The 25752-nt window shown below is 39.9% G+C and overlaps 1 protein-coding gene across 1 annotated transcript in view; it reads right to left on the reverse strand.

The window, feature by feature from the left end:
• NEIL3 (nei like DNA glycosylase 3) overlaps positions 1-25752 on the reverse strand; it is a 57674-nt gene that overhangs the window by 10089 nt on the left and 21833 nt on the right. Inside the window, exons 3-7 of the mRNA XM_075555780.1 lie at positions 15788-15922; positions 15309-15522; positions 12142-12216; positions 7800-7966; positions 243-409 (exon numbers count right to left, since the gene is read on the reverse strand). Of these exons, the coding sequence (XP_075411895.1) occupies positions 243-409; positions 7800-7966; positions 12142-12216; positions 15309-15522; positions 15788-15922 (758 nt within the window). The remainder of the gene's footprint in view (positions 1-242; positions 410-7799; positions 7967-12141; positions 12217-15308; positions 15523-15787; positions 15923-25752) is intronic.

Here is a 25752-nt window from a genome sequence, read left to right on the forward strand (position 1 = left end):
GCGATCGTCTCAGTTTTTTGAGATACAAAGGCGCGTTCTGTTTCAGCACACGCATGTTTTCCCTCCCCGGTAAAAAAAGTACTCACCAAGACAGCAGCATGGTTTACATGCAGAGGCTGGCAGTTTCTTCAAAGTAAGTGTGTTACTTCGTTGACTGTCAGGATGGAGCATACAGGTAGCTGGCTTCGTACAGTTAACCCTCTTTGAAATGGAAGGAATTCAAAAACAAAACTCAGTCTTACCATCAGGCCTTGGGGTCAAGCAAGCATCACACGCTTGCGAAGAAGGCTTATTGATTAGCGTGCAGAGCTCACAGGACCACTGCTCTTCCGATTTCCGTGCGACCAAGCCCATCACGTCCGTCCGGCAACGTGTCCAGCTGATGATGGTATTTCTAGTTGGCAGCTTGCTGTACAGGAATTCAACAGCTTTTACTTTCTCAGACTCACACACTTTTTGGTTGTTTTAGAAATGATCACAAGCTACTGATATTCAAATGCTATGCATTCTTTATTGCTTAGAAGTTTTAACTATATATTAGCAGCATAAGAACTTTTCAAAGGGACTGTCCCAAGTGCTAATGAGGTCAGGAATACCGAAAGGTCTATTTTAGAGTTAGAGTTCATGTTTTTTTAAGTCCACTATGAAATATTTTATATAACCCTTAAGAAGCGCATCACAAGTAATCATGTAAGCAAATAATACCTGTCTGAGAGCAAAAACAGGGTATCTTTTTTCAACAGAAAGTAAAAAAAATTAGAAGAAACTCAAGTGGAAATCAGAGCATGGACATTCAACGGTCAGAAATTCTACTTTTGTTTTGTGTGCCCTGAAGGATGATGAACACCAGGATTTCTCAACCATCCCCGGTAAGCGCTCGATCGACTACTTGATCTACAATGATTTAAAGAAAGATAGCCCGGGTTCTTTCCCTCCAGTAATAGAAGCTTCCTATTGAATTGATTAATAAATGAGTTAGAAATCTATTTCGTATTTAACCAAGTAAACAAGCCATAAAGCCACCCGCTTTGGAATCACAAACATAGAGCGTGGTTCTCTCTCTGGAATTCCGAGTTGATCATTAGGATGACACAAAACACCTTGACTGAGTTGTGCTAGAAGCCTGCTCTCTAACGCACAGCTGGTTGGTGTGGGGACCGTGGGGAAGTGTCCAGTCCCTGCTTATGCCAATGACTGATGGCTCCAGCTATTCCTTGACTCGAGGTCCCATCACCTCCTTCTTCGTCTCACCCGGGGCTCACCAACCACGGGACTCTCAGGGATTCCTTTCGTGATTCCAAACATTAATAACGAAAAATGTCTTCCAGACAAAGGCTATGCACCTTACATTGCAGAACATAAGTTCTTTGACTTTCAAAGGTAGTGTTGTCTTTGGTAAGACTTTGCTCCTTAGACGTGATTATCTCCATTCTGAAATGCAAACTTGCCTGGTAAAATAATAAATAGCACATGGAAATCTGAAGGGAAGATACATCCCATTATGATTCTCTTATCTGTGCTTAGCTCGACTTTTAATGCCACTTAGTATTTCTTATTCCTGTAGATCAGACCGTGTTTATCTGACCCAACCCTGCCCTCTACTAACTTACTCTGAAATGCAATATGCATTCATTCATTATTAAATAAACACAATTTAAATGACCTTCAGATTTTCAATTGGCTCTAGTTTTCCACTATTTTCATTTTTTCCTGGTGTTCAGAATTCATTAATCACAAGGGGGAAATTCATTTTTCTATATGGAAGCAGGGTTTTTTTTTCCATTATTGTTCGAATTCTCAATCACCCACAAATAAATCTTATCCAATCTCTACTTAGATATATAGCAGGAATCTCAAAATTAATCTATCTGTGGCAGGCTGAATAGTGGCCAACCTACAGTCACTCTCACTCACTGCCATTGAGTCCGTCGGACTCAGAGACCCTACAGGACAGAGTGGCACTGCCCCTGCGGCTTCTGAAACTGTACCTCCTTATGGGAGTGAAAAACCTCATCTTTCATTGGTGAAGAGGCAGGTAGTTTTGAACTGCTGATATGTGATTAGCAACCCAACATCTATATAACCCAGTACGCAGCCAGGGCTCCTTTTTTCAACCCATGCTAGCAGGCCCCAATGCTGGGAACCTCTAGATGCTATCACTGAGAAGAATCGCCGAGAAGAAGCATCTTTGTAGCAGTAATGAGTGAAGGGTTTTGACTTGTGATGAGTTCTCTGATTATCCAGGTGGCCTCCAATCCAATCATACTTTCCTTTATCAGGAGGAGGCACGGGGACAATTGGCACATGCTGAAGAGAAGTCTGTGTGACAAGGACACTGTGATTGCAGTGAGGAGAGTGTGAGTCAAGGACTAGCTGGAGCCATCAGAAGTCCGAATGAGCGGGGACTGGATTCTTTCCAGTGCAGGGCTGAAGTCCAGTAATGTAGATGTTGAGCTGCTGGCCTCAAAAACAGATAGAATACTTTTATGCTGTTTGAAGCCATCAAGTTTGTGGCAATTTGTTAGGTCAGCCACCGAAAACTAAAAAAAAAAAAAAAAAAGTCACTTTCACATCTCACCCACCTGTATCTCTGCTGCTTTTGTCTCATCTCAAGATAGGGCATCACCACACATTCAATTTGTCAAACCACACACCCAGGAGGTACCTTTTATAGCTCACAGCCTTAAACCTGCACAGCTTGCATCTGATCCTATAACTCCTGCAGAGGAAAATTCACGAGGCCTTTAGTGAAATTTCAGGTGCCCTGGTTGTGGAGTGGCTACACATTGAGCTGTGATCCACATGGTTGGCAGTTCAAAACCCCCAGCAGCCCCAAGGGAGAAAGATTGGGCTTTCTATTCCCGTGAACACTAGAGTCTCAGACACGCACGGGGGTCGCTAGGGGCCAGCATGGAGCCCATGGTAGTGAGTTTGGTTTTGTTTGTTTGTGTCAGTGAAACTTAAGCTGAGACAGGCATCTTCCTTGGCTTGGTGGGCTCCTCTAGGGCTGGGCGCAGCATGGGTCGAATGAAAGCACAGCTCCAGCCACGGCCGCAACCAATCCTGGGGTTTAACAAACCCTGTCGGCTGTCAGCACCAACGCATGTCTGTTTGGTCCCCAGGGGCGATGAGCACCGATGACATCACTGGGCATGTGGGCTCTGTCTTTAACTTCCGGAAGATGATCTGTTTTGTTGTTGTTTGTGTGTGATTTAAGAGTTCGGATGTGTAACACAAAAGGAATCCTGGTGCTGGAGTAGGTTACGTGTTGAACTGGTAACCGCAAGGCCAGAGGTTTGAAACCACCAGCTAGTCCTCAGGAGAAAAATGAAGCTTTTGGCTCCTGGAACGATTTAGAGCCTCGGAAACCGCCACGAGCTAGTCTACCCCTTTCTAAGGGTCACTGAATCAGAATCAGCTCGGTGGTCGTTTCTGAGTTAAGCTACACACTGGATGGCTTGGCTGTAATCGTATTTCCTTTTTATACTGTGAATCGGCCGCAGGCTTACCAAGCAGACTGTTGCATTCCACGACGTACACACGCTATTTCATCCCATTCACTGCGCGCTCCTCGGTGCAGCGCCCCTCCTCCCCTGCGGACCGCCAGGCCCTTTCTTCCACGGAGCCATTGGGTGTGTTTGAACTGATAACGTCTTAGTTGCCAACAGAGCACGTACTCTGTGCCCTTCAGAAATGCGAGAGTAGAGGATGCGAACGAGAGATCTAGCTCCACTCCTTGCTCATAGTGACCCGGCTTGGAGGCCGCTCGAGCCATGCTGCGCCCCACCCTGCAGTCCAGAAACTGTAAAGGTGGGAAGGCAGAGGCAGCTGAGGGAGACAAGAGGGCCGGGCGCTCTCACGCACAGTCACTCACAGGATGGTCCGTGAGATTGAGAGCACCCGGCTGCCAAAAGAACCAAGAAATCTGTCTTGGAATAAGATAACCCAGAATGCTTCTTAGAGGCAGGGGTGGTGAGATTTGGCTCACATACTTTGGACATGACGTCCAGAGACCTGTCCCTAGAGAAGGACAGCATGCTTGGTCGAGGGACAGTGTACGAGAGGAAGGCTCCCAACAAGATGGGTAGACACAGTGGCTGCAACAATGGGCTCAAACATAGTAATTATGAAGATGGATCCGGGCTGGGCAGTGGTTCGTTTTGGTTTATTTATGGTCTCCATGAGTTAGCACGGTCTGGGTGTCACAACAACAAAATACATAGAGGTTCAAGGTAACAAAACAAGCCCAGCTGCCCCAGTGGTTAAGCAGGGGTCCTCAAACTTTTTAAACAGGGGCCAGTTCACTGTCCCACAGAACGTTAGAGGGCCGGACTATAGTTAAAAAAAAAAAAACAACAAAAAACTATGAACACATTCTTATGTACAAATCTTATTTGGAAGTAAAACAACATAAGAGGCAAAAACAGCAGGCGGGCTGGATAAATGTCCTCGGTGGGCCGCATGCGGCCCGCGGGCCACAGTTTGAGGCCCCTGGGTTAAGGCTTAAGGTGAAGCTAATTCCAGCCATATCTTATATGCAAGTATAAGTGGGAAGCCTGAAGAAGTTATGCATTTGATAAAGCCCACATAGAAGAAGCACACCAATCCGTGTGATCACAAGGTATCGATGGGATCAAGTATCAGGCCTCAGAAGACCCCAAACAAATAATCATTTCAATGTGAATGAGAGGGGTCAGAATGGAGACCCAAAGCCCATCTGTAGACAATTGGACATCCCTTCACAGAATGGTCACAAGTAAGGGACGAGCCAGCCAGGGTGCAGGACAGCACAGACAAATCACAAAACATTGCTCTAGTTCTTGAATGCTTCCTCCCCACTACTCTCATGGCTGCAGTTCTATCTTACAAATCCGGCCACACTAGAGCATGTGCACAGTACAGATAAGAGCTCTCCACACATGGAATCCAGGATCCATAAACCCCTCAGGACCAATAATGAGAGTAGTGATACCAGGAGGGAAGGGAGAAGGGATAGAAAGTGGGAACCAACCACAATGATCAATGCACATCCCCTTTCCTCCCCTCCCCCCACCAGGGGGATGAACTACAGAAACGTGGGTGAAGGGAGACATCGGACATGGTAAAATAGGAAAATAAAAATAATTGATAAATTATCAAGGTTTCACGAAGGTGAGGAATGTAGGGGAGAAAAATGGTGCTGGTGACAAGGGCTCAAGTAGAAAGAAAATGTTTTGGAAATGATGATGGCAACATATGTACAAATGTGCTTGACACAATTGATGGATGGATTGTTATAAGAGCTGTAAGAGCCCCCAGTGAAATAGTTTATTAAATTTTTTTAAAAGAATGTATGCATTTGAATTACGGTGTTGCCAAAGAATACTGGCAGCAGCTCGACCCTCCAGCAAAACAAACCAGCGTCTCTTCCGAGAAGCACAGCCAGGACCCTCCTTGGGAAGGAGGATGGACAGACCTCATCTCATGTGGTCCAGAGACCAGTCCCTACGACAGTCCCTACGACATGCTTGGAAAAGGAGCAGGTCAGTGACCAAGAAGAAGCCCTCTGATGAGACGCACTGACACAATGGCTGCACCGTGGCCTAACACGGCGAGTGTGAGGATGGCACCGGACCTGGGAGTGTCTGACCCAAACGTTCACGAGTCAGAACCAACCTGAGGGCCGCAAAACAAACTCCAAGATCATCTTGACGTTCAGTCGTCGAAGAGTTAGCCTCTGCTCAAGCCTAGAGGTGAGGGGTGTGTTGGTGTTTTAATGCTCAGGTTATAATCCATCCTTACCTCACCAGTAAGGGCTTCGCGTTTTCTTTACTTTTCAGCGAGCAAGAATCATTTAACGGCATTTTTTACAGGCTGTTACTAAATACAGATTGAAGAAGTAGGGTGAACACATACAACTCTGATTCACACCTTGCCAGGTTCTAAACCATGTGGCATTCCCTTGTTTGGCTTAAACTATAACCTCCTGGTTGAGGTACTGTGACTTGGGTCAGGCACACCATATACCCCAAAGTGACATCTTAGCTTAACACTATAAAACAATTACGGGTATACTTTAAAAACAAACAAACAGTTTTTTGGGTTTTTTTTTTTTTTGCTTTTTAAACCTATACTTTACAAAATATGCTCCTTAGAGGCAAGGAGGCAAAGATGACAAGGCTTTGTCTCACATCATTTGGGCACATTGTCGGGAGAGGCGAGTCCCTGGAGAAGGACACCATGCTTGGTAAAATAAAGGGCAGTGAACAAGAAGAAGGTCCAGGATGAGATAGATTGACACAGTCGTTAGCTGCAATAAATAGCTCAAACATAAGAACAGCTCTGAGGATGGGGCGGGAGAAGGTCATGCTCTTTTCTATTGTACATACGGTCGCTGGCACCTAACATATCATGAAAAAATAATTCTTATCTATGAGGAATAGAATCACCTTAAAATTGCACAACAGAATTGATGATCTACACATATTTCAGACCTCTGGGAATGAAAGATCAGTGGCTTGAACCAAACAATAGCTTTGTAGAAGAAAAGACCTAGTTATTTCTGCCCTGGATTCCAGCCGACGGAATCCTATGGAAGCGTTTCTGCTGTCCTAGCAGGTTACTATGAGTCGAACAAGCTCACTGACACAGAGTAAAAGTGAGAGCAAAATGGGAGGAAGGAGCTGACAGGAACGGGAGGAAGGATGGCTCACTGAAAAGTAAGTTGTGGCAGTTCCTATCCTGCCTGTAAAACTCTGGTTTACTATTTAACAACTTGAACCTTTCCTGTGGATCAACCAGGTTTATCATCATCCCTCCAACATACCATGTTTACCAATGACTCAAGCCTTGTGTCTAGTGCATTCTTTTCAATTAAATAACAATGCTTTCTATTTAACCAACCTTCTAAAACCCTTCAAAAAGTGCATTTCAAACTTCTCGTGTGCATATGAACTTCCACCATCCCTGAGAGTCCTTGAATGGTGCAGATTTATAGTGTTCATAGCTATTAGCCAAAAGTTCGGAGGTCTGAAGAACAACCTTGTGAACTATCTGAGAAAAGTCAACCACTGAAAACCACGGGAGCACCCTGAACATACTGAGGGAGCTCAGTTCTACTCCAAGTGAGAATCACCTCAACTGCAGGTGGCTTGGTTTAACATCATTGATCTCTCCTAGGATTTGATGTCCTTCATGCCTGTACTGGATATTGTGGTTAATAGTCACATATACTTTATGAGGTTACTTATGTTTTTAATAAGAAATGTGCTGCTTCACCAAAAAGATACACATTCTATAAAATGCTGACATTGATAGTATCGTTTGTAACAATACTTCTGAATGAAGCAAGTTTTTAGAAGATAGTCGTGCTGTTTCAATCTTTAACATGTCTACACCTCCTGAAACATATGCACTTGGTTCTTTGGTGATGGTATTTCTTATTTCTTTCCAAGGGTTCAAATAACTATAGCTATGTTTACTTATTAATAGTTATGTTCACTTATTGCTTGATAGAGAACTTGGGGCAAATAATCCCTCTTAAAACCTGATACATATCCACTTGGTTCTTTGGTGATGTTATTTCTTTCCAAGGGCTCAAACAGTTTTTATAGTTATGTTCACTTATTGATGCTTGATAGAGAACTTGAGGCAAATGATCTCTCTTAAAACCTGATACCAGAAGAAAGGTCTAGTGATTTTCTTCTGAAAAATCACCCGGGAAAGAACTCTAAAACTTAGTTCTATTTTGATGTCCATGGGGGGTCCCCCTGAATTCGATTCAACTAGAGCAAATGGGTCAGGAACAAAAGTGAACTTACCTCACATCAACAAGCTGAGGGTTCTCTTTTTGACACTGAGGGCAGATATATGTCATCCTGTTACTCTCCCCTAAACGACACACAGTGACTTTGCAGCTGCACTGACCACAGTTAAGACGCTTATAAACCTTGTAGTGTTTAGATACAGCAGATCCTGTTTTATTGCACTAAAGCAAGACAAAACAAAACAAAATCTTCAGAAATCAGCATATTATATACTGGACGGTTATTGGTAAGGAGCCAAACATATATTATTGAGAGCCATCTCTGAACGTAATCTGTTAAAAATGTGCATATGTTTGTACTTATGTGCACATAATCTCTTCTTTTAACTGAGAAAATGTATTGATAAGAATCAGCAATCAGCAATACTGGAAAAATAAGATTTGTGTGAAATAATTAACTCATTATTTTATAACTTAACAGTATTTAAAATTGTTCTTTGTATAGCTTTACCCTCTTATCTAAATGTGATATAAAGGTTCTATAATTTAAAATGTCTTTCATGCTTTAAGGTTTTTGTAATTACACATAATTATGTGGTTATAAAAAAGACTAGATTAGCTTTAAATCTAATTATTTTTGAAAACTTAAGCTGCTCATGGTCAATTCTGACTGCCTAAAATTTTATTTCTAAGGACAAAATTTAATAAGATAATCTTCTTTGTTGACCTGACAAAGGACAAGTTTTAATTTTTAATTTTGCAGATTCACTAAAAAAAGAAAATAAGAATTCAAATGCTACTATAGCAGAAAACATGCCACTTTTAATTCAAAAGACATTTTGATATTTCCTGTCAAAGTTTTATTTTACTTGTACATCTTTGAAGCTCTGAATGAAAGGATATTTGGGGTTTGCTTCAGCAACGGGAAAATCTAAAGGCCGAGAAACATGAATCACCTTATATATCCTGAAAATGACAAAAATGACTTCTTTTATTTTAAGTAAAATGTTTAAATGCCTAACCTAATATGGGAAATAACTGGATAGTTGTTCTGAAAGAACAAATGAGCATACAACATCTAAAAGCAGTCCCAGTTACCACATCAGGCATTTAAGGTAGAACTCAACACTATCTACTTTGTAAACATAATAAAACTAAACATGGTGAATATCGAAAATGGACTGAAGAAAAAGAATATTTGAGACTTTGTTAAAAAGATGAAATGCATTTATTGACCTCTCTGTATAAGAATTTTATCAAAATATGATTGAGGAACAGCTGCCTTCTAAAAGTAGAATTGGGCATAAGGACTTGATAAAGCAACACCCTTGGGACCTTCATTTGCGAATGGGTTTGACTCAAAATGAGATAAACTAGGCTGCAAACATCTATTAATAATTGGTATTTGGAATGTATGAGGTTTGAAGCTAAGTAAATTGGAATTCATCAAAAATGAAATGGAACTCGTAAACATAGACATTCTAGGCATCAGTGAGCTGAACTGAGGTGGACATTTTGAATCAGCTAGTCATATGACTTATTATGCCAAGAATGACCACTTCAAGATGAATGGTATCACATTCATCGTCAGACAGGACACTTCAAGATCTATCTTGAAGTGCAATGCTGTGAGAGGATAGTCTCTAGGGACACACAAGAAATCCAGTCAATACAAATATTATTCACATTTTTGCACCCACCACTAAAGCTAGTGAAGAAGAATTTATCCATGTCTTCAGCCTGAAATTGATAAAATATGCAATAAAGTTTCATCCGCATTCTTGGTAACTGGGACGCACAAGTTGGAAACAAAGAGAAAGAAACAGTAGTTGGAAAAAATGGCCTTAGTTGTAGAAAACTGAAGCTAGAGGTTACATGATAGAATTTTTCAAGACGAACAACTTGTTGATAGTAAAACCCTCTTTTCAACAACACAAATGGGTGATTAGACATGTGTACTTTTCTGGATAAACTACACAGAAATCAAATGGACAACATCTGTGGGAAGGGACAATGGAGTAGCTCAATATCAGCAGTTACTACATGACCAGGGGCTGATAGTTTAACAGACCATCAATTGTGCATGTGCAAATTCAGAATGAAGCTCAACAAAATTAAAACAAGTCTACAAGAGCACAAACAGGACTTGAGTCTATCCCACCTGCATTTCCAGAGCGTCTCAAGAACAGATTTGACTCATGGAACGTTAGAGGAGGAGGACCTGGAGAAGCGTGGGATGACATGAGGAACACCATTCTTGAAGAGAGCCAAAGGTTATTATCCAAGAGCTGGAAAGAAAGGACCGATCATGGTGCATGTCAGAAGAGACTGAATCTTTTTCTTAATTGTCAAGTAGCTAAAGCAAATAAAAGAAACAATGAAGTCAAACAGCCAAACCCAGAATTTCATAGGGCAGTTCAAGAAGAAAAATAAAATATTATAACAAGATGTGCAAAAACCTACAGTAAGAAAACAAAAATGGCAGAGCATGCTCAGTGTAGCTAAAGCTGAAAGAACTGAAGAGAAAATGTAAGCTTTGGTTGCAATATTCAGATATTCTATAGACAATATACTGAACTGTGCAGGAAGCATGTAAAGGAGTGGAAAGCATACAGTCACTAAACCAACAAGAACTAGACCATTTCAAGAGTAGCATATGATCAAGAACAAATGACATTGAAAGATAATGCTTATGCTGTAATGCAGGTATTTGATAAAAAAGGCTCCAGGAATTGATGGGATCCCAATTGAAATTTCAACAAGCTGATGAAGCCCTGAGTCATCTATGCCAGGAAATTCCGAAGACAGCTAATGGTTAAGCAACAGGGTGAGATCCATATTTGTACCCATGCCGAAGACAGGTGACCCAACAGAATGCTCATCATAAAACAATATCGCTGATATCACATGCAAGTAAAATTCTGCTGAAGATCATCCAACTTCGGTTGGGCAGTATCTTGAAAGGGAGTTGCCAGCAATTCAGGCTGGATTCAGAAGGGGATATGGAGCATAGGATATCATTGCCGATGTCAGGTAGATCTTGGCTGAAAGCAAATTATCCCAGAAACATGCTTACGTGTGTGCTATTGACAATGCAAAGGCATTCTATTGTGTGGATCTGAACACACTGTGGGACAAACTGAAAGGAATTCCAGACCATCTCATTGAGCTCATGTGGAACCTGTACACGGATCAAGGCAGTTGTGCAAAGAGAAAAAGCGAGTACCACAAGATTAAAATCAAGAAAGGTGATCATCCCACCATATTAATTCAATATATATGCTGGGAAGATAATCAGAGAAGCTGGATTCTATGAAGAACAGCACGGCACCAGGTTGTAGGAAGGCCTCTCAACCTTGAATATGCAGATGACCCAACCTGGAGGAGGACTAGAAACACTTTCTGACGAAGAGCCTGCAATACGGAGTACAACTTAATGCAAAGAAAACAACAATCATCATAAATGGACCAACACATAACATCATGCTAAATGGAAAAAGAACAAAATTGTGAAGGATTTCATTTTGTTTGAATTCAGAATCAATGGAAGCAACAGTTAAGACATCAAAATGCAAGAAGGTTGCTTTGAAGACTAAGGTATTGAATTCTGGTGCCAGCAAAGACTCTTGAAAGTGCCGTAGACTGCCAGAAGAACAAACCGATCTGTCCCGGAAGTACATCCAGGGGACTCCTTAGAAGCCAGGATTGCAAGACTTTGCCTTTTACACCACACTTGAGAGATGGTGACAAAGAGGAAAGTCCTTGACAAGATAGATTGACAGAGTGGCTGCCACCGAGGCTCCGCAGAATGAACGAGCGGAGGCAGAGCCCCCTTCCTGCCACACATTGGGTCACTGTGATTTGGAAGTGACTAGATGGCTCCCCATTGACACCATCACCACCACCCGTATATGCACTGAAACAAAATTTAAAATTCACATTTTAGCATGCACTGACTTGATTCACATCTAGAGAAATATTGCTATCTCACTTTAGAGATGAGGAAACTAAACCTAAGTAAACTGATGCAAACACCAGAAAGCACATAGAAAGTGATGAGCCTGGGCTTACACTAACATTGGGCTTATCTTCGTATTTACCCCCAGTCATGGTTCTATCTCAATACGCTTTCTGTAGAACAAGAGTCTAAGTAAAATACGAATATAATTTCTCCCTAATTCAAGTGAAGATAATTTTTAAAAATTATTGTTAGACTAGTTTAAACTGACCTACAATGTAAAGAATTAGAAGGAGTTCATTATGCCCATACAATGCCATTCTCTTTCATTGTACTTCCAGACTTCTACCAGTAGGTGGCTAGATATAGCATTGACATTTCTGGTGCCGTAAAAGGGTTCTCACTGACACAGTACATAGATGAAGAACTCGGTGCTTACCCTGTAAAACAGAATGCTGAAATCGCGTATCATTTTCACAAGGTGAACGATCTGCTCGTCTGTTAACTGACAAACCTTAAAGTAGGAAAATGAAGGGATTTTCATGAATTGTTCATTACTAAAAACAAAACAAACAAAAGCAAGTAAAGCAAAACAGTTGCCAGTTATGTTCGCAATTGTAGATTTAAAATAACTTTATACCTCCTAGAACTCTATCTCCCATATTTCTATGCAGTGTAATTAAAAATTGTTGTGACAGTAGTACTACAGAAACAAATTATTAATAATTTTAGTTAATTCAAAAATTTATTGAACATCTATTCTGTATAAGGCACCCACATATTTTCACTATTTTCTTTCAGTCGTCTTGAAAACTCAAATTGCAGTAAAAAAATGAGAAATCAAAAAGGAAAGGTATAGAGATAGAGTAAATGGCCAAAAAGGTCACAGTCAAGATTTTTAAATATATGAATTTGTATATATTCATTAATATCAAAGTCTTTGTTAACACATGGAAGAACAGACATTATTGAAGTTTTTTGGGGGGAAGTTAGGAGGAGGAGGTGACTAAAACCTGGCATAAATCTCAATTTTAGTTATCACTGCTAGAGAATTATCATTCGACACACATGCTTCCAACAGCAATTCCATGACATTCTGCCTGTTGCAGTCATATTGTATATGAAAATAAAAGGGTTTCAAAAGATTCATGGGAAAAAATGGAAAATAATGAATTTTTTTCATGAATGGTTTAGAGCCTTCTTGTATGTATCCATAGTGATATATAGTAGAAAATAGTGTATCAGTGATTATAAAAGTGGTTAGGTCTAAGACTGCAATCCGCAAGGTCTGCAGTTCAAAACCACCCGCTGCTCAGTGGGAGAATGACAGGGCTTTCTACTGTGGTAAAGAGTCACACTCTTGTAAATTCACAAGGGCAGTCCCACCCTGTCCTTTACAGTCACTGTGAGTCAGCATTGACTCTATGGCAGTGAGCTTGATTTGTTTTTTTAAATAAGATCCAGAATCATCTAACCAACCTACCCAGTCAAAACACATTATATACATACCTCAGTTATTTACTGTCATATATTAAAATTAAATATAAGCCTAAAACATATACCTCTAAAACACATTTACTTCTTACTGTGTCTTATATGGTACATTAAGTCATACTGTGGAATCTTAAACTGCAGTTTTCAAGAATGTGTGTGCTTTAGGCAATAGTAGCTAACTTTGAGAAATATTACTTTTATACGCGCCAAGCACTCTGGGTGGTGCGAACGTAAGAGCAATAGTGAGAATGGCACCGGGCGGGCAGTGTTTCATTGTCTTGTACATAGGGTTGCTGTGGGTCAGCACTGATCCCACGGCACATAATGCCAACAGAGCACGGTGACTAAACATGGCACACAATGCCAACAGAGCACGGTGACTAAACATGGCACACAATGCCAACAGAGCACGGTAACTAAACATGGCACACAATGCCAACAGGGCACGATGACTAAACACTATTTTGCTGAAGGAGAGTCTACATCGAGAGAAGAAACAGATAAAAGGTAAAGTCAGCTTATCTAACATAAGGAGACTCTCCTATTTTTAAAAGCATTTCCAAAAGCGGATCAAGTGAATTCTTTAAAAATTGCCTCATTATTGCCACATTATAGAAATTTGTAAAAATGTAAAAAGCAGAACTAAAGAGCAAGGAGCCCTAGTAATGAGGTGGGTTATGTGTTGGGCTACTAATCCCAAGGTCAGCAGTTCAAAACCACCAACTGTTCTGTGAGAGAACGAGGAGGCCTTCTACTCCACTAAGGAGCGACCGTCTTGGAAACCACAGGGAGTCTATGGCCTACAGCAGTCAGTAAGGGTCAGAAACACCCCACAACCGTGAGTCTGTTTGTTTTGGTTTTATCTAGAACTAGCATTGACTGTTTTATTTAAATATTCATTTCTACGGACTTAGGTTTTAGGAAGACTACCAATGAAATGTCTTCCTATTGATGAGAGCCTGGCACCGTCCAGTCTCTTATCCCCGAGGTATCCACAGTCAAAGTCAAAGTCAAAGTGATGGCACTAAGGTCAGCATGAGCCAAGATGTGACTTGACGGCAGATTTGTGTTTGTTTGTTTGTGGTTTCTTTTCTTTTCCTTTCTTTTTTCTTTTTTGGTGTTACAACAACCTCAAAGAAGTAGCCATATAGAATAAAGAAGGTGACATTAGATTGATGGGTGGGACAAATTTAGTCAATAGAGGCTATTCAGATCGAGATAAAATCTTGTGTTTATTTATTTTAAGCTAAAATATATGCCTACTCTCTCTTGGCTTCTAAACTCTTGAGCTTCTCGACATGTTTTATCCTAGTAATCATTAGCTTCTTTTCTACAACTTCAAGCTCTTCCTCTCTATCAATTTACTTTCCCTTCACAAAATATAAATAAGTTGAAGCTCCTTCAGTTTAAAAACAAGAAGCTAACATAGAAAACAAAAATCCATTCCTTGTCCTGACATCACCCTCTAGCTGTCTATTATTCTCCTTTCACTCTACTCCAAGCTGTTTGTACAAGTGCACACAATTCTGTTTCTGTCCGCGCTGATCATTTATTTCACATTCCCTGTTACCTGGCTTCTAGTCTTATTGGTCCACTGAAATGGCACTCTGTAATGCCATCAATAGCTGTAACAAGGAAAACATACGTGTTCAGGTATATTCAGTATGCCAGATAGGAAAAGAACATGTGACCTCAGCTCATTTATATGTTCAACAAATACCTATTTCATGCCTACCATGTGCTAGGCATGGTGCTCTACATGCTTGGAATACATCAGTGAGCAAAACAGACAGTGTGAAGATTGCACTGTAGCAGGAAAAAGGTTTCCATGGAGAAGAATGCTTACTGTGCTCTATTTGATGGTGGTAAGTGTTAGAAAGAAAACAAAAGGCAAAGCAGCGTGGGGAAGATTGGGAGCGGGCAGTGGAGGAGGGGTGTACAGCGCAATGTGAAGCAGGGGCTTTAAAGTTGGCATTATTGAGTTGCTGAATCAGTGAAGACTCGCAGTCTCTTTGGGAAGAATGTTTTATTACTATCAACAGATGTAAAAGCTCCATGTTGTTCCCCTCCCTCTATTAATAAAAATAAATCAATAAAACCCGTGGAACCTACTTTCACAGCTGGGTGAAGACCAGAGTCAAAGAGAGCTTCATTCTTGATGATGTTCCCCACCCCGGGCAGCACTCTCTGATCCATCAACGCATCACATAGCATCCGACCTTGTTGCTTTTTAACTTGACTTTGTGCTCTTGAAAAACTAAATTTAGGTGAACATACATCTAATCCCTCCATCATTCTTATTCTCTGTTGGCTCTCCATTGAGTTTCTGTAGAAAGGAACAGAAAGCATGGAAATCCTAACTCTCTCACAAAGTGACATTTAGCTTAATCAGAGCCTGGCATTCTGTAGGCCATAGAAGACCGTAACACATGAGATTATCTGAGGCTTTATTAATTGAGGTCGTATGCCTGTAAGCCACCTTTTTTATTTAGTTAGTTTTTAACATGTGTGGCAAACCAAACCAAGCTGATAGATTCTACCCACTGTTAGAGTTTTGCTGTGGAAGGAATTTTATATTATTTTATTGTTACCTGAGTTCTACAGATGAATCAAAGAAACAAATCAAATCTTTGGTGAGCTGTACTTCAAAAACAAGAGAAAGACCTTTTGTATTTCTGGACCCACGTGGATTAACCATGACAGAGCCTTTCATTCCAAAATGAATTCTGAAAGAAAATCAAACCCATTTAGGGTGGTTAAATTTGGCTTTATTGTGACATTGACAGTGGATATTTAGGATCAAAATTTTGCTCTTTTACATAGATATTTTTAAAAGAAAGTTATTTTAAGCAAACATTAATGAAGAGAGCACCTTTCAACAGAAAAATAATAGTTAATATTATTATATATCTTTCTCTTACAGATTCTGTAGGCTTATGAAACAAGATGATGTGACGATCAGTTTTCCAACCTATAAAAAAAGAAGTCGTAAAGTACTAACAAGGTTCCAACAATAAGCACAAGAGAACACTGCTTTTCTTCTGTCTGTCAGATAAAGCACCTTGTACTCACAGAACAGTCTAGTATCTCTTAGCTTTCTTTGGATTCAAAGGCTGGGGATGAGATTAAGGCTAAATTCAAATTGCCTATAGTTTATGTTTTTTTTATAAATTCAACAGAGCCACTAGGCATTAACATTCTTCATTTCAAGCCACTTTGACTTGAAAAGGTTTACCTATCCTAAAATAATGTCTGCAGTTCAAAGCCCGTACTCTCTTGGGCTAAGGAACACAACTCCTTTCCTTCTGAATCACGCAAATCAAACGGCAGAGAACAAGGCAAAATGCTATTGTCTTCAATTCTTTTCATTTTTGTTTACCTTTATATGTATTGGGAAGAAGGGATTTATAAATATTTACGGCTAACTTTGAGGCCACAATGCAGTGATAAAAAATTCATAACCTTTCAATTTGTGTGGGATTGATTAGCATGTCCAGTAACAACCACCACCACCCAAGTCCAGGGTTCTGTGAGGCATCTGATGATGAAGATCAGAAATGATTTTCAAGATGAAAAACTGTGTTCTGGCTTTTAAATCCTTCGCCTTATAGCTTTGTTGAGTTCATAAATATGGCCCTTTTGGCAGCAAATGCTACTACTCTGCGCTTCTAATTCCAAAGCACCACGCTATAGTATTGTACAAGGTTAACCAGTCTTAACTTTAAAAATGTGGGTTTTAAACTCTATGTGCCCTGCTATCAATCAGAAATGAATTTTACATGCCCCACAGTTCTTGACAGGAAAGCCGTGTGCCTGTAAGAACACCATAATTTAGCTCGCGAAGGGTCAACCCGAGATAGGTGCACACTGTCATGCCCAGGAGCTGTCGCATCTAACATCTTCTCAGCTGCATGGCTCATAAATGGATTCTAAATCACTCTCTATAATGAAATCCCATCCATGTCAAAAATCTCAAAGGTTAAGACCCACTTCAAATGCAAGAGTAGTCCCAATAAAATCCTCAAATCCAATCGAATGCCTATTGTTTGGTTTAAAGTAGATGTTTAATTTAGGAAAAATACACATAAACCAGAAACCCTCCAAACCTGAGTCATAGTGGTAACAACTTTTATTAAATACCCAAATTAACAGGGCTTTGATAAATGATTGAGTCTATATACTTATTGTGAAGTACCTTTTATCTTAAACTAAGAATAATGTAACAGCATCATGAAAATGTTTGATATATTGTACATTCTTGTATCTTAAAGTAAAATCCTATTGATACTATTTTTTTATAGATAGGGCATAGACCTATATTACACTGATATTCAAAAGGACATTTGCAGGGAACTTTGTAAGGCACTTTATATATATATGGCACTTCTGGACATTATCTTAAAATTCCCACAAAATGATTCATTAAGACTGGGTAAATAAGGTGGCAGTAGAGTCCTAGTAGCACAGCAGGGTATACATCCAACTGCTAATCACAAGAACAATGGTTCAAACCTACCAGTCAGTCCAAGCAAGAAAGCTGAGGCTGGATACTTCCTTAAAGATTTAAAGTCTCAGAAAAACCTAAGAAGCAGTTCTATTCTGTCCTTTAGGGTCACTATGAATTGGAATCAACTTGATGGCATTCAGTTGAGGATTAATCAGTTTTGTCATCTTGCTAAGCTTGAAAAGAGCTATCTCACAGTTTGAGGGGTGGAGAGGCCTCCCTAGCCTTAACAAACATCAGGTGTGGAGCTTGTCGATTGGGCCCAGAGTTCCTATGCAGAGAACTCCTTAGATTCCAGAAGGCAGCATGAAAGGACAGAGACAAGGAACCAGCAGAGAGCTGCAGCTGGCTTGTGGACCCATCAATAAGAGCACTGAGTGCCCTTGGTCAGGAGACTTCCTGGTGGAGTAGGAAGTCCACTTACCAGCAAATCTAAGGACCTGTAACACTTGCCCCAGCAGGGCAGAGGCCTGAGTGCTGCATATATTTGGATTCGATGGAGAAGGAGTTAGGAATTCTTGGTTGGAAGCTGTCCTGATTGATGAACTGTAGCCTATCTCTTGAGTAATTCTGATTACTTACAAGTTTATTTCGATCCTGAATTTTAACCTGCTTCTTCCCTAATAGTAAAGCCCCTAAGTGTGAGTATGGTCTGAGTGTGTTGTGTGGCAGTGCATTATCAGAACCAGCAGAGAAGCGTAGAGTGTGCCAAATGGGACAGCTAGTGTCAGATTTGTCTCCGGCTGGAGAATGGAAGTGTATTTTCCTATCGGATCATCTCCTCATAGGAATTGGCATTAGGCTAATCTTGGTCTTTGATGCTACCACATTCACAGTGTCACAATATTTTATTTGGTTTGCATTCCAAGGTTCTTCATTACAATCAACCAGTTTTATCAAAGCTTTTGTAAAACCTTGATTTCTTCTCTTGATCATCTCCAGGTCCCTCCACAACCAATCTAACCAGCCACGTGAAAGCATTCACTCTGCACAACATGACTCTATGCCAGCTTTGTCTTGTGCCAGGGCAGATATTAGGCCCAATGTGCACTAGTCTCCATCCATGTTGCCTTTGACACAGAGATTCAGGAAAGGATACTTGACACAAACTGGATTAATCAGTATTTTGGGAAAATTATCAAAGTTCTCTGCAAAATACATAGGGGGCTTCAAAGAAGTCATGGAAGAACAGAATTAAAAGATACAGAAAAATCAACAAGAAGTTGATGATTTGAAAGGACTAATAAATTTGACAAATTACTGTCAAATTTAAAAAATGAAAATAAAGAAGCAAATATTAAAACAAGAAATAGGCAGTATCACAACAAAACCAAAAGAGATCTACGTAAATGGAAGAATGTTCCATGTTCATGGATTGAAAGATTTACTATTATTAAAAAATGTCAATATTACTTAAAGTAATCAATAAATATAATTCCAAACAAAACTCTAGCACTATTGTGTTAGGCAGGGTTCTGTGGAGAAAGAAGACCAGGACACTTATGAATATATATATATATATATATATATATATATATATATATATATATATATATATATATATATATATATATATATATGTGTGTGTGTGTTTATGCAGCAATAATTAGTCTACAAAGCAGTACAGAGAGCTCAGTTCAACTCACTTTCAGTTAATATACTGAAAGTCTTTCAACTCAAGCAGGCTGCCAGCCTAAGGTCAAATAAGCAGGAAAAGGGAGTCTGCCTGAAACATCAGGGTGGGGGCAGCAGCAATCAGTAGCTTCTGGAGCTTAGCAAAGCAGGTGCCAATGGAGTCTTGAATGCAAGCAATGTACACACAGCAACACGATCGATCCAATAGCTTCAAACTCAAGAGATGTGCTCACCAGGAGTATGGTGAGGCAGGTCCTGAAGCAGCCTTATGGGTTGGCTTGGCCCACAGGCAGTGAAGGACACGTTTGAAGCAAAGATCTAGCTTAAGCTGCAGCACACTGGTCAAATCACCAGGTAGCAAAAGGTTGCTGACCAGGGAAAGTATTTATCTCAGTCACCTTCCAATCCAGCTGCATGCTGATTAAACTCCACCCACATGTTATTATGGAGGTCTAAGTAGAACAATAAACCTAACTATTCTTCAAAGAATAGTTTGATATATATATATATAATAGTTATAACTATTCTTCAAAGAAATGGAAAAATGAATTCCCAACTTTATATTGAAAGGAAAGAAACCTAGCATAAGAAAAGGACTGCTAAAAACAAAAACAAAACCCAACAAAATAAAAGACCTCTCCCTCCCTTATTTTCACCTATTACATATCCAGGGTAACCAAACCAGTTTGGTATTTTTATAATGGTCGATATATAGACCAATGGATCAGAATAGAGAACTCAGAAATAAAACCAAGCACCCACAGAAACCTGGTTTATGATAAAGAACTGAAACACGGTAAATGAAGAAGAGGCAGTCTTTTCAATAAACAGTGCTGGAAAACACATATCAAAAGTGAACTCAAGATGGATTAAAGACATAAATATAAGCCCTGGACATATAAATTGTATCAATGAAAAAGGGCAGGTTGAAGGGCCCTAATACAAGCCATAAACATACCACCAAACATAATGAAGACACAAAATATAGAAGACCAAAAAAAAAAGGAATGGAACTTCCTAAATATATGACATGGATGTGCATCAAAAGACTATCAAATGACTGCAAGAAAAAAATAAAATGTTCTAAAATTGACTGTGGTGTTGATCACACAACTTTTTAATGTGATTAAACCACTGAATTGGATGATATGTAAATTACACAAGGGGGGAATCCCCCCAGAAGGGAATTTTCCCCTAAAGCTATGTATTTAAATATTTTTACAAAGCAACATTATAACCTTCAAAGTACTCTCCATTATACTTAATACATTTATCAAATCTGTGATTCCATTATTGGAAATATTTGTCAAACTTGTCTATTTGGAAGGCTGACAGCACGTCCCTCATTTTTCTTTACCTCCTCTATGTTGTCAAATCGCTGTCCTTTCATGTCCCATTTCATTTGCAGAAACAAAAAGAAGTCGCACGGAGTGAGGTCAGGTGAATCAGGTGTGTGGGGCAAGAGAGGCATGCTGTTTTCTTGCCAAAAACTGGCACTGAGATGGCTGCATGAACAGATGCATTGTCATGGTGGGAAAGCAAGCCCCCCATCTGCCACAAATCAGGTCTTATTTGTCACACTGTTATGCAGTCGTTTCAGATCCTCTAATAGATCCTTAGTCTAATAGACTGCTGAGCTTGATTAAAGGTCTGACCTGGTGGAACAAACTCCAAATGCACTGAGTCAACATTTTCGTCTGTTCAGGAAGTTGATGGAGGTCCAGAATGAGGCTTGTCATCGATGACAAATCACCTTTTTCAAAGGAGAAAACCCTTTGTACACTTGAGTTTTTCTTATATCGCTGTCCTTGTAAGCGGTGTTCAACATCACAACAGTTTCTGTGGCATTTTTCCCTAACAGGAAACAACATTTCACAGCCATTCTTCTGTTAGAGAGAAACTGCTTTTACAAAAAAATCTCACTGTGACTAGAACCTTCCCAGGTGACACCACTAGGTGCACTAATCGGGGTGAGTTGCTCAGTGCTCACCTAGTGGGAAAAATGAGTGCTAGGGAAGCTCCACTCTACCCAGCAACATTCTGTTTGTTTTTGTTTGGTTCTTTTTTTTGGGGGGGTGCCCCTCATATGTTAACAAAACTGTTAACAAAAAGAATAAAATGGGAACTCACAGATAGGGAAAATATTTTTGGCAATGATGTATTAGGTAAAGCGCTAGTTTCAAAAACTATGGAACACTAATACCTCAAGAAGAAAAACACAAATAATTCAATTAAAAAATGGGCAGAAGATACGGAATGTTGTTATATTTGTGCCAATTGTGGCAGGCACTTTGCCAGTTCATTCTGTCACGGGTCTTCCTCTGTTTCTTTGGTCTTTTACTTCACCAAGCATGTGCTATGCTCCAGCAACCAGCTTTTCCCGATAGCACGTCCACAGTAAGTGAGATGAATTCTTGCTACCCTTGCTCCTAAGAAGCACCCTGACTGCACTTTTTCCAAGATTGATTTTTCATTCCTTTGGCAGTGCATGGTACTTTCAATATACTTCATCAGCAATATAATTCAAATGTATCCATTCTTCTATAGTCTTCTTTGTTCAATATCCACATTCACATGCATGTGAGGCAACTGAAAATACCCTGGCTTGGGGCAGACACACCTTGTTCCTCAAAGTGACATCCTTGCTCAACAATATATTAAACAGATCTTGTTTCATCCAGTGAAAGATGTAATCTGATCTCTTTACTGTTGATTCCATGAGCATTGATGGTGGATGCAAACAAGATGAAATCATTGATAACTTTAATCTTTTCTCTATTTACCATGATGTTACCTATTGTTCCAGTTGTGAGCATTTGGGTTTACTTTACGTTGAGTTGCAATCCATACTTAAGGTTACTGTCCTTGATATTCATTAGCAAGTGCTTCAAGTCCTCCTTCTTTTCAGCAAGCAAGGTTGTATCAATTGCACATGGAAGGTTGTGAATAAGCCTTCCTCCAAACCTAATCCTCATTCTTTTTCAGAGTCCAGTTTCTCAGACTTTTGCTCAGCACACAGATTGAATAAGTACAATGCGAGGTTACAAGCCTGCTGCACACCTTTCCTGATTTTAAAGAATTCAGTATTCCCCGGTTTTGTTTCAACAACCACCTTCTCAGTTCTATAGATTCTGCATGAGCACAATGCAGTGGAGTGGAATTCCCATTTTTCTCACTGTTATCCGTAGTTTGTTATGATCCACACAGCTGAATGCCTTTGCAGAATCAATACAACACAAGTAAGCAGCTTTTTTTCCTGGTATTTCCTGCTTTCAGCCAAGATCCCAAGTCGGGAATGCTATCGCTCATTCCCAGTCCTCACACGGTACTGCTACAATCATTGTTGAATGATCTGCAGTGAAATCACTAGCAAGTGCTATTGATGATATTGTTCGATAATTCCCTCATTCAGTGTGGTAATTCTTCTTTGAAATGGGGCCAGATATGGACACCTTCCAGTCATTTGTCCAAGTAGCTGTCTTCTAAATTTCATGGTATATTCGAGTCCTTCCCGGGAGTTATCAGCTTGTGTAAGCATTTACAGTTTGGACTTCTCCCTTCAGTATCATCAATTCTTCATCAGAGTCTAGGTCTTGAATTGGTTAAATGTCTAGCATCATAAAACCAACAGAATCAATAGAGAAATAGTTTTCACACCAACTGAAGTGACTGTGGGGAGAAATGGGGGAGGTAGGAAGGAAAGGAAGAGGGAGGAAAGAGAGGGAGGGTAGGTAGAGAGAGAAAGGCACACACAGAGATGTACTCTTTAGTCATCTCTTCATGAGTTCTACATCATTCAAAATTTATCCATAGAATCTTTTAATATTGCAACCCGAAGCTTGATATTTTCCTATAGTTCTTTTGTATTAAGGTATGCTGAATATGTTCTTAATTTTGGTCTTCTAACTCCAGGTCTTTGCAAACCTCATTATAATACTTTATGTTATCTTCTCCAGCTGCCCTTTGAAACTTTCTGTTCAACTCTTTTACTTCATCATTTCTTCCATTGTTTTAGCTATTCTATGATCAATAATACCAAATCCCAGCATCTTTTCTGACATCCACTTTGATCTTTTCTTTCTCTCGTCTTTTTAATGACTTTTTGCTTTCTTCTGATGTTTTGATGCCATTCCTTATGTCAGCAGGTCTTCTCTTACTACTGTTCAATCCCTCAAATTCGTGCTTGAGATAGTCTTGAAACTCAGGGGCTACACATTCAAAATCATATTTTGGCTCTTGAACTTCAATGTGAGCTTATACAAGAGCTATTGATGGTCTGTTCCACCCTCAGCTTCTGGCCCCCCAGTAGGCTAACTTCCTACTCTCTCTTCCCACAGATTTTGTCAATTTAATTTTTGTGTACTCCATCTGGAAAAGTCTATGTGTACAGTTGTAGTTTGTGTTGTTGGAAAAAGGTGTTTACTGTGAAGACGTCATTAGTATTGTAGATTTCTATCATGCCATCTCCAGCTTTGTTTCTATCCCCAAGGCCGTATTTCCCAACTGCTGTTTCTTTGTCTCCATCTTCCAGAGTCCAATTGCCAAACCCATTCATGTTGGTTGCATATTTGATAAATTTCAAACTGAAGAAGCTAGTAGACTTCTTCCAATTCCTCATCACTAGCATTGGGATGCTAATAGGAAAGCCAGCAGTTTGAGACATCAGTCACCGAGGAAGAAAGACGAGGCTGTCCACTCCTGTAAAGAGTCAGTCTTGGAAATCCACAGGAGGCAGGGCGACTCTGTCCTATTGGGTCACTAGGAGCCAAAATCAACTTAATGACAGTGAGGTACTTTATCTTCTTTTTTTCTTGAGAGCTTTGGTGGTTGGTGTGTAATTTTGCACACTAATTGTACAACCTGGAAGTCTTTGTATGGTACCCCTTTCCTTGAGGGTGCCCAAAGAATAGTGGTCTGGGACTATCCTCTACTTACTATTTTAATGCTCTTGCTGCTTTATTACAACACAAGTTAATCTGACAGGTATGGTTCTGCCATTGTGAATGAATGTGATTGAAAGTTTGCACTGTCACCAACCCCTTGTATTTGTGTAATCAGTGTCTGATTACGTGCGTTTGCTATGGACAAGCCAACAATGCATGCAGTGCAGTTCATACACATCCTAGAGTTGTATATCCACCACTGGATAAATTAATAAACACTCATAATTACCTTATGCCTAAGGAGGATGGAGGATGATTGACAATGCTCTCTACTATGAAATGATAATGAGGTATCTTAAGTAAATCAGAGACACATATAAACCATACGAATGGATATTTGGCCTCACAACACTAGCCCCAATCTGAGAACAATTCATTCTATGACTGACCCTGCTGTGTACTTGCCCTAATGAAGAGATCGCTGAAGAAAGGGTGCTATAGCAAGGTGTGGCAAAGAAACTAGATGGTTCCTGGCTATGAGAAACAAAATAGGGTCTGTGCCCTGAAAGCCTTTTCTTTGAACAAGCAGCCATCTCAGTGCGGTGTCAACGGGGCCCACATAGAAGAAACACAGCAGCCTTGGTGATCCAAGGATGTAAATGATAACCCAAACGAGGAAACGGTATCAGAGCTTAAATTATGAGCACCCAGTTTGCAGAAAGCTATGGCTAACAGCGGGTGCCCAAAATCCATTCACAGGGTCCACACATGGAGGAAATCTCCACTGATTATAGGCCAAGGATGCAAATCCAGAGGCAGTGACTGAACGGATGGTTTCTTATAGGGCATATGGTGGGGGAGGCTGGTGGGAGGCGAGGAGCTGGTGATAGGAGTTCATGGAAGAAGTAAATACTCCAAGATTGTGGAGATGATTGTAGAGTTCTCTTCAATATGACTGATTACTGAATTGTCTGATATGCTAAATATATGCCAGTAAAACTCTTTAAAAAACCAAGCAAAAATACGATTTAAAATCTAATTAATATAATTATCAGTAATAAAATATCATTGATATTAATCTTGATGTATTAATGCATAATTTATCAAAGAATCTAGTAGAAAGGTATATCAACTGATGGAAAATTTCAGGAGAGAAATACAAAGCATGACATCCGAGTTAAATAATTTCTTCAATGAGCATATCAACAGCATATCCATAACAAAAAAAATGAATTTAAACTTGAATATAGGTGAGAAGAAAGTATCCAAACTAAAAAGAAAAAAAATTACAGAGAAAAAAGGTAAAAATGAAAGAGAAGCTTCCAAAGTGTTTGGGGGTCTAGGAATGCTCTTTTTCCCCCTAAATAAATGAATCGTAATTGCCTTTTCATTTTATACCATTTAAGCTCATGAAACGTCTTCAGAGGAATGCTTTGTTTGGGGGCCATGGGGGAAGCTTGCATTGCATTAGTACATCTGCTGTGAAAGAGCTCTTTGAAGTGTTAAAAATCAGAGGTGTCACTTTGAGAGCTAT

The sequence above is a fragment of the Tenrec ecaudatus genome, chromosome 8 (genome assembly GCF_050624435.1).
Source record: "Tenrec ecaudatus isolate mTenEca1 chromosome 8, mTenEca1.hap1, whole genome shotgun sequence".
Classification (NCBI taxonomy): Eukaryota; Metazoa; Chordata; class Mammalia; order Afrosoricida; family Tenrecidae; genus Tenrec; species Tenrec ecaudatus.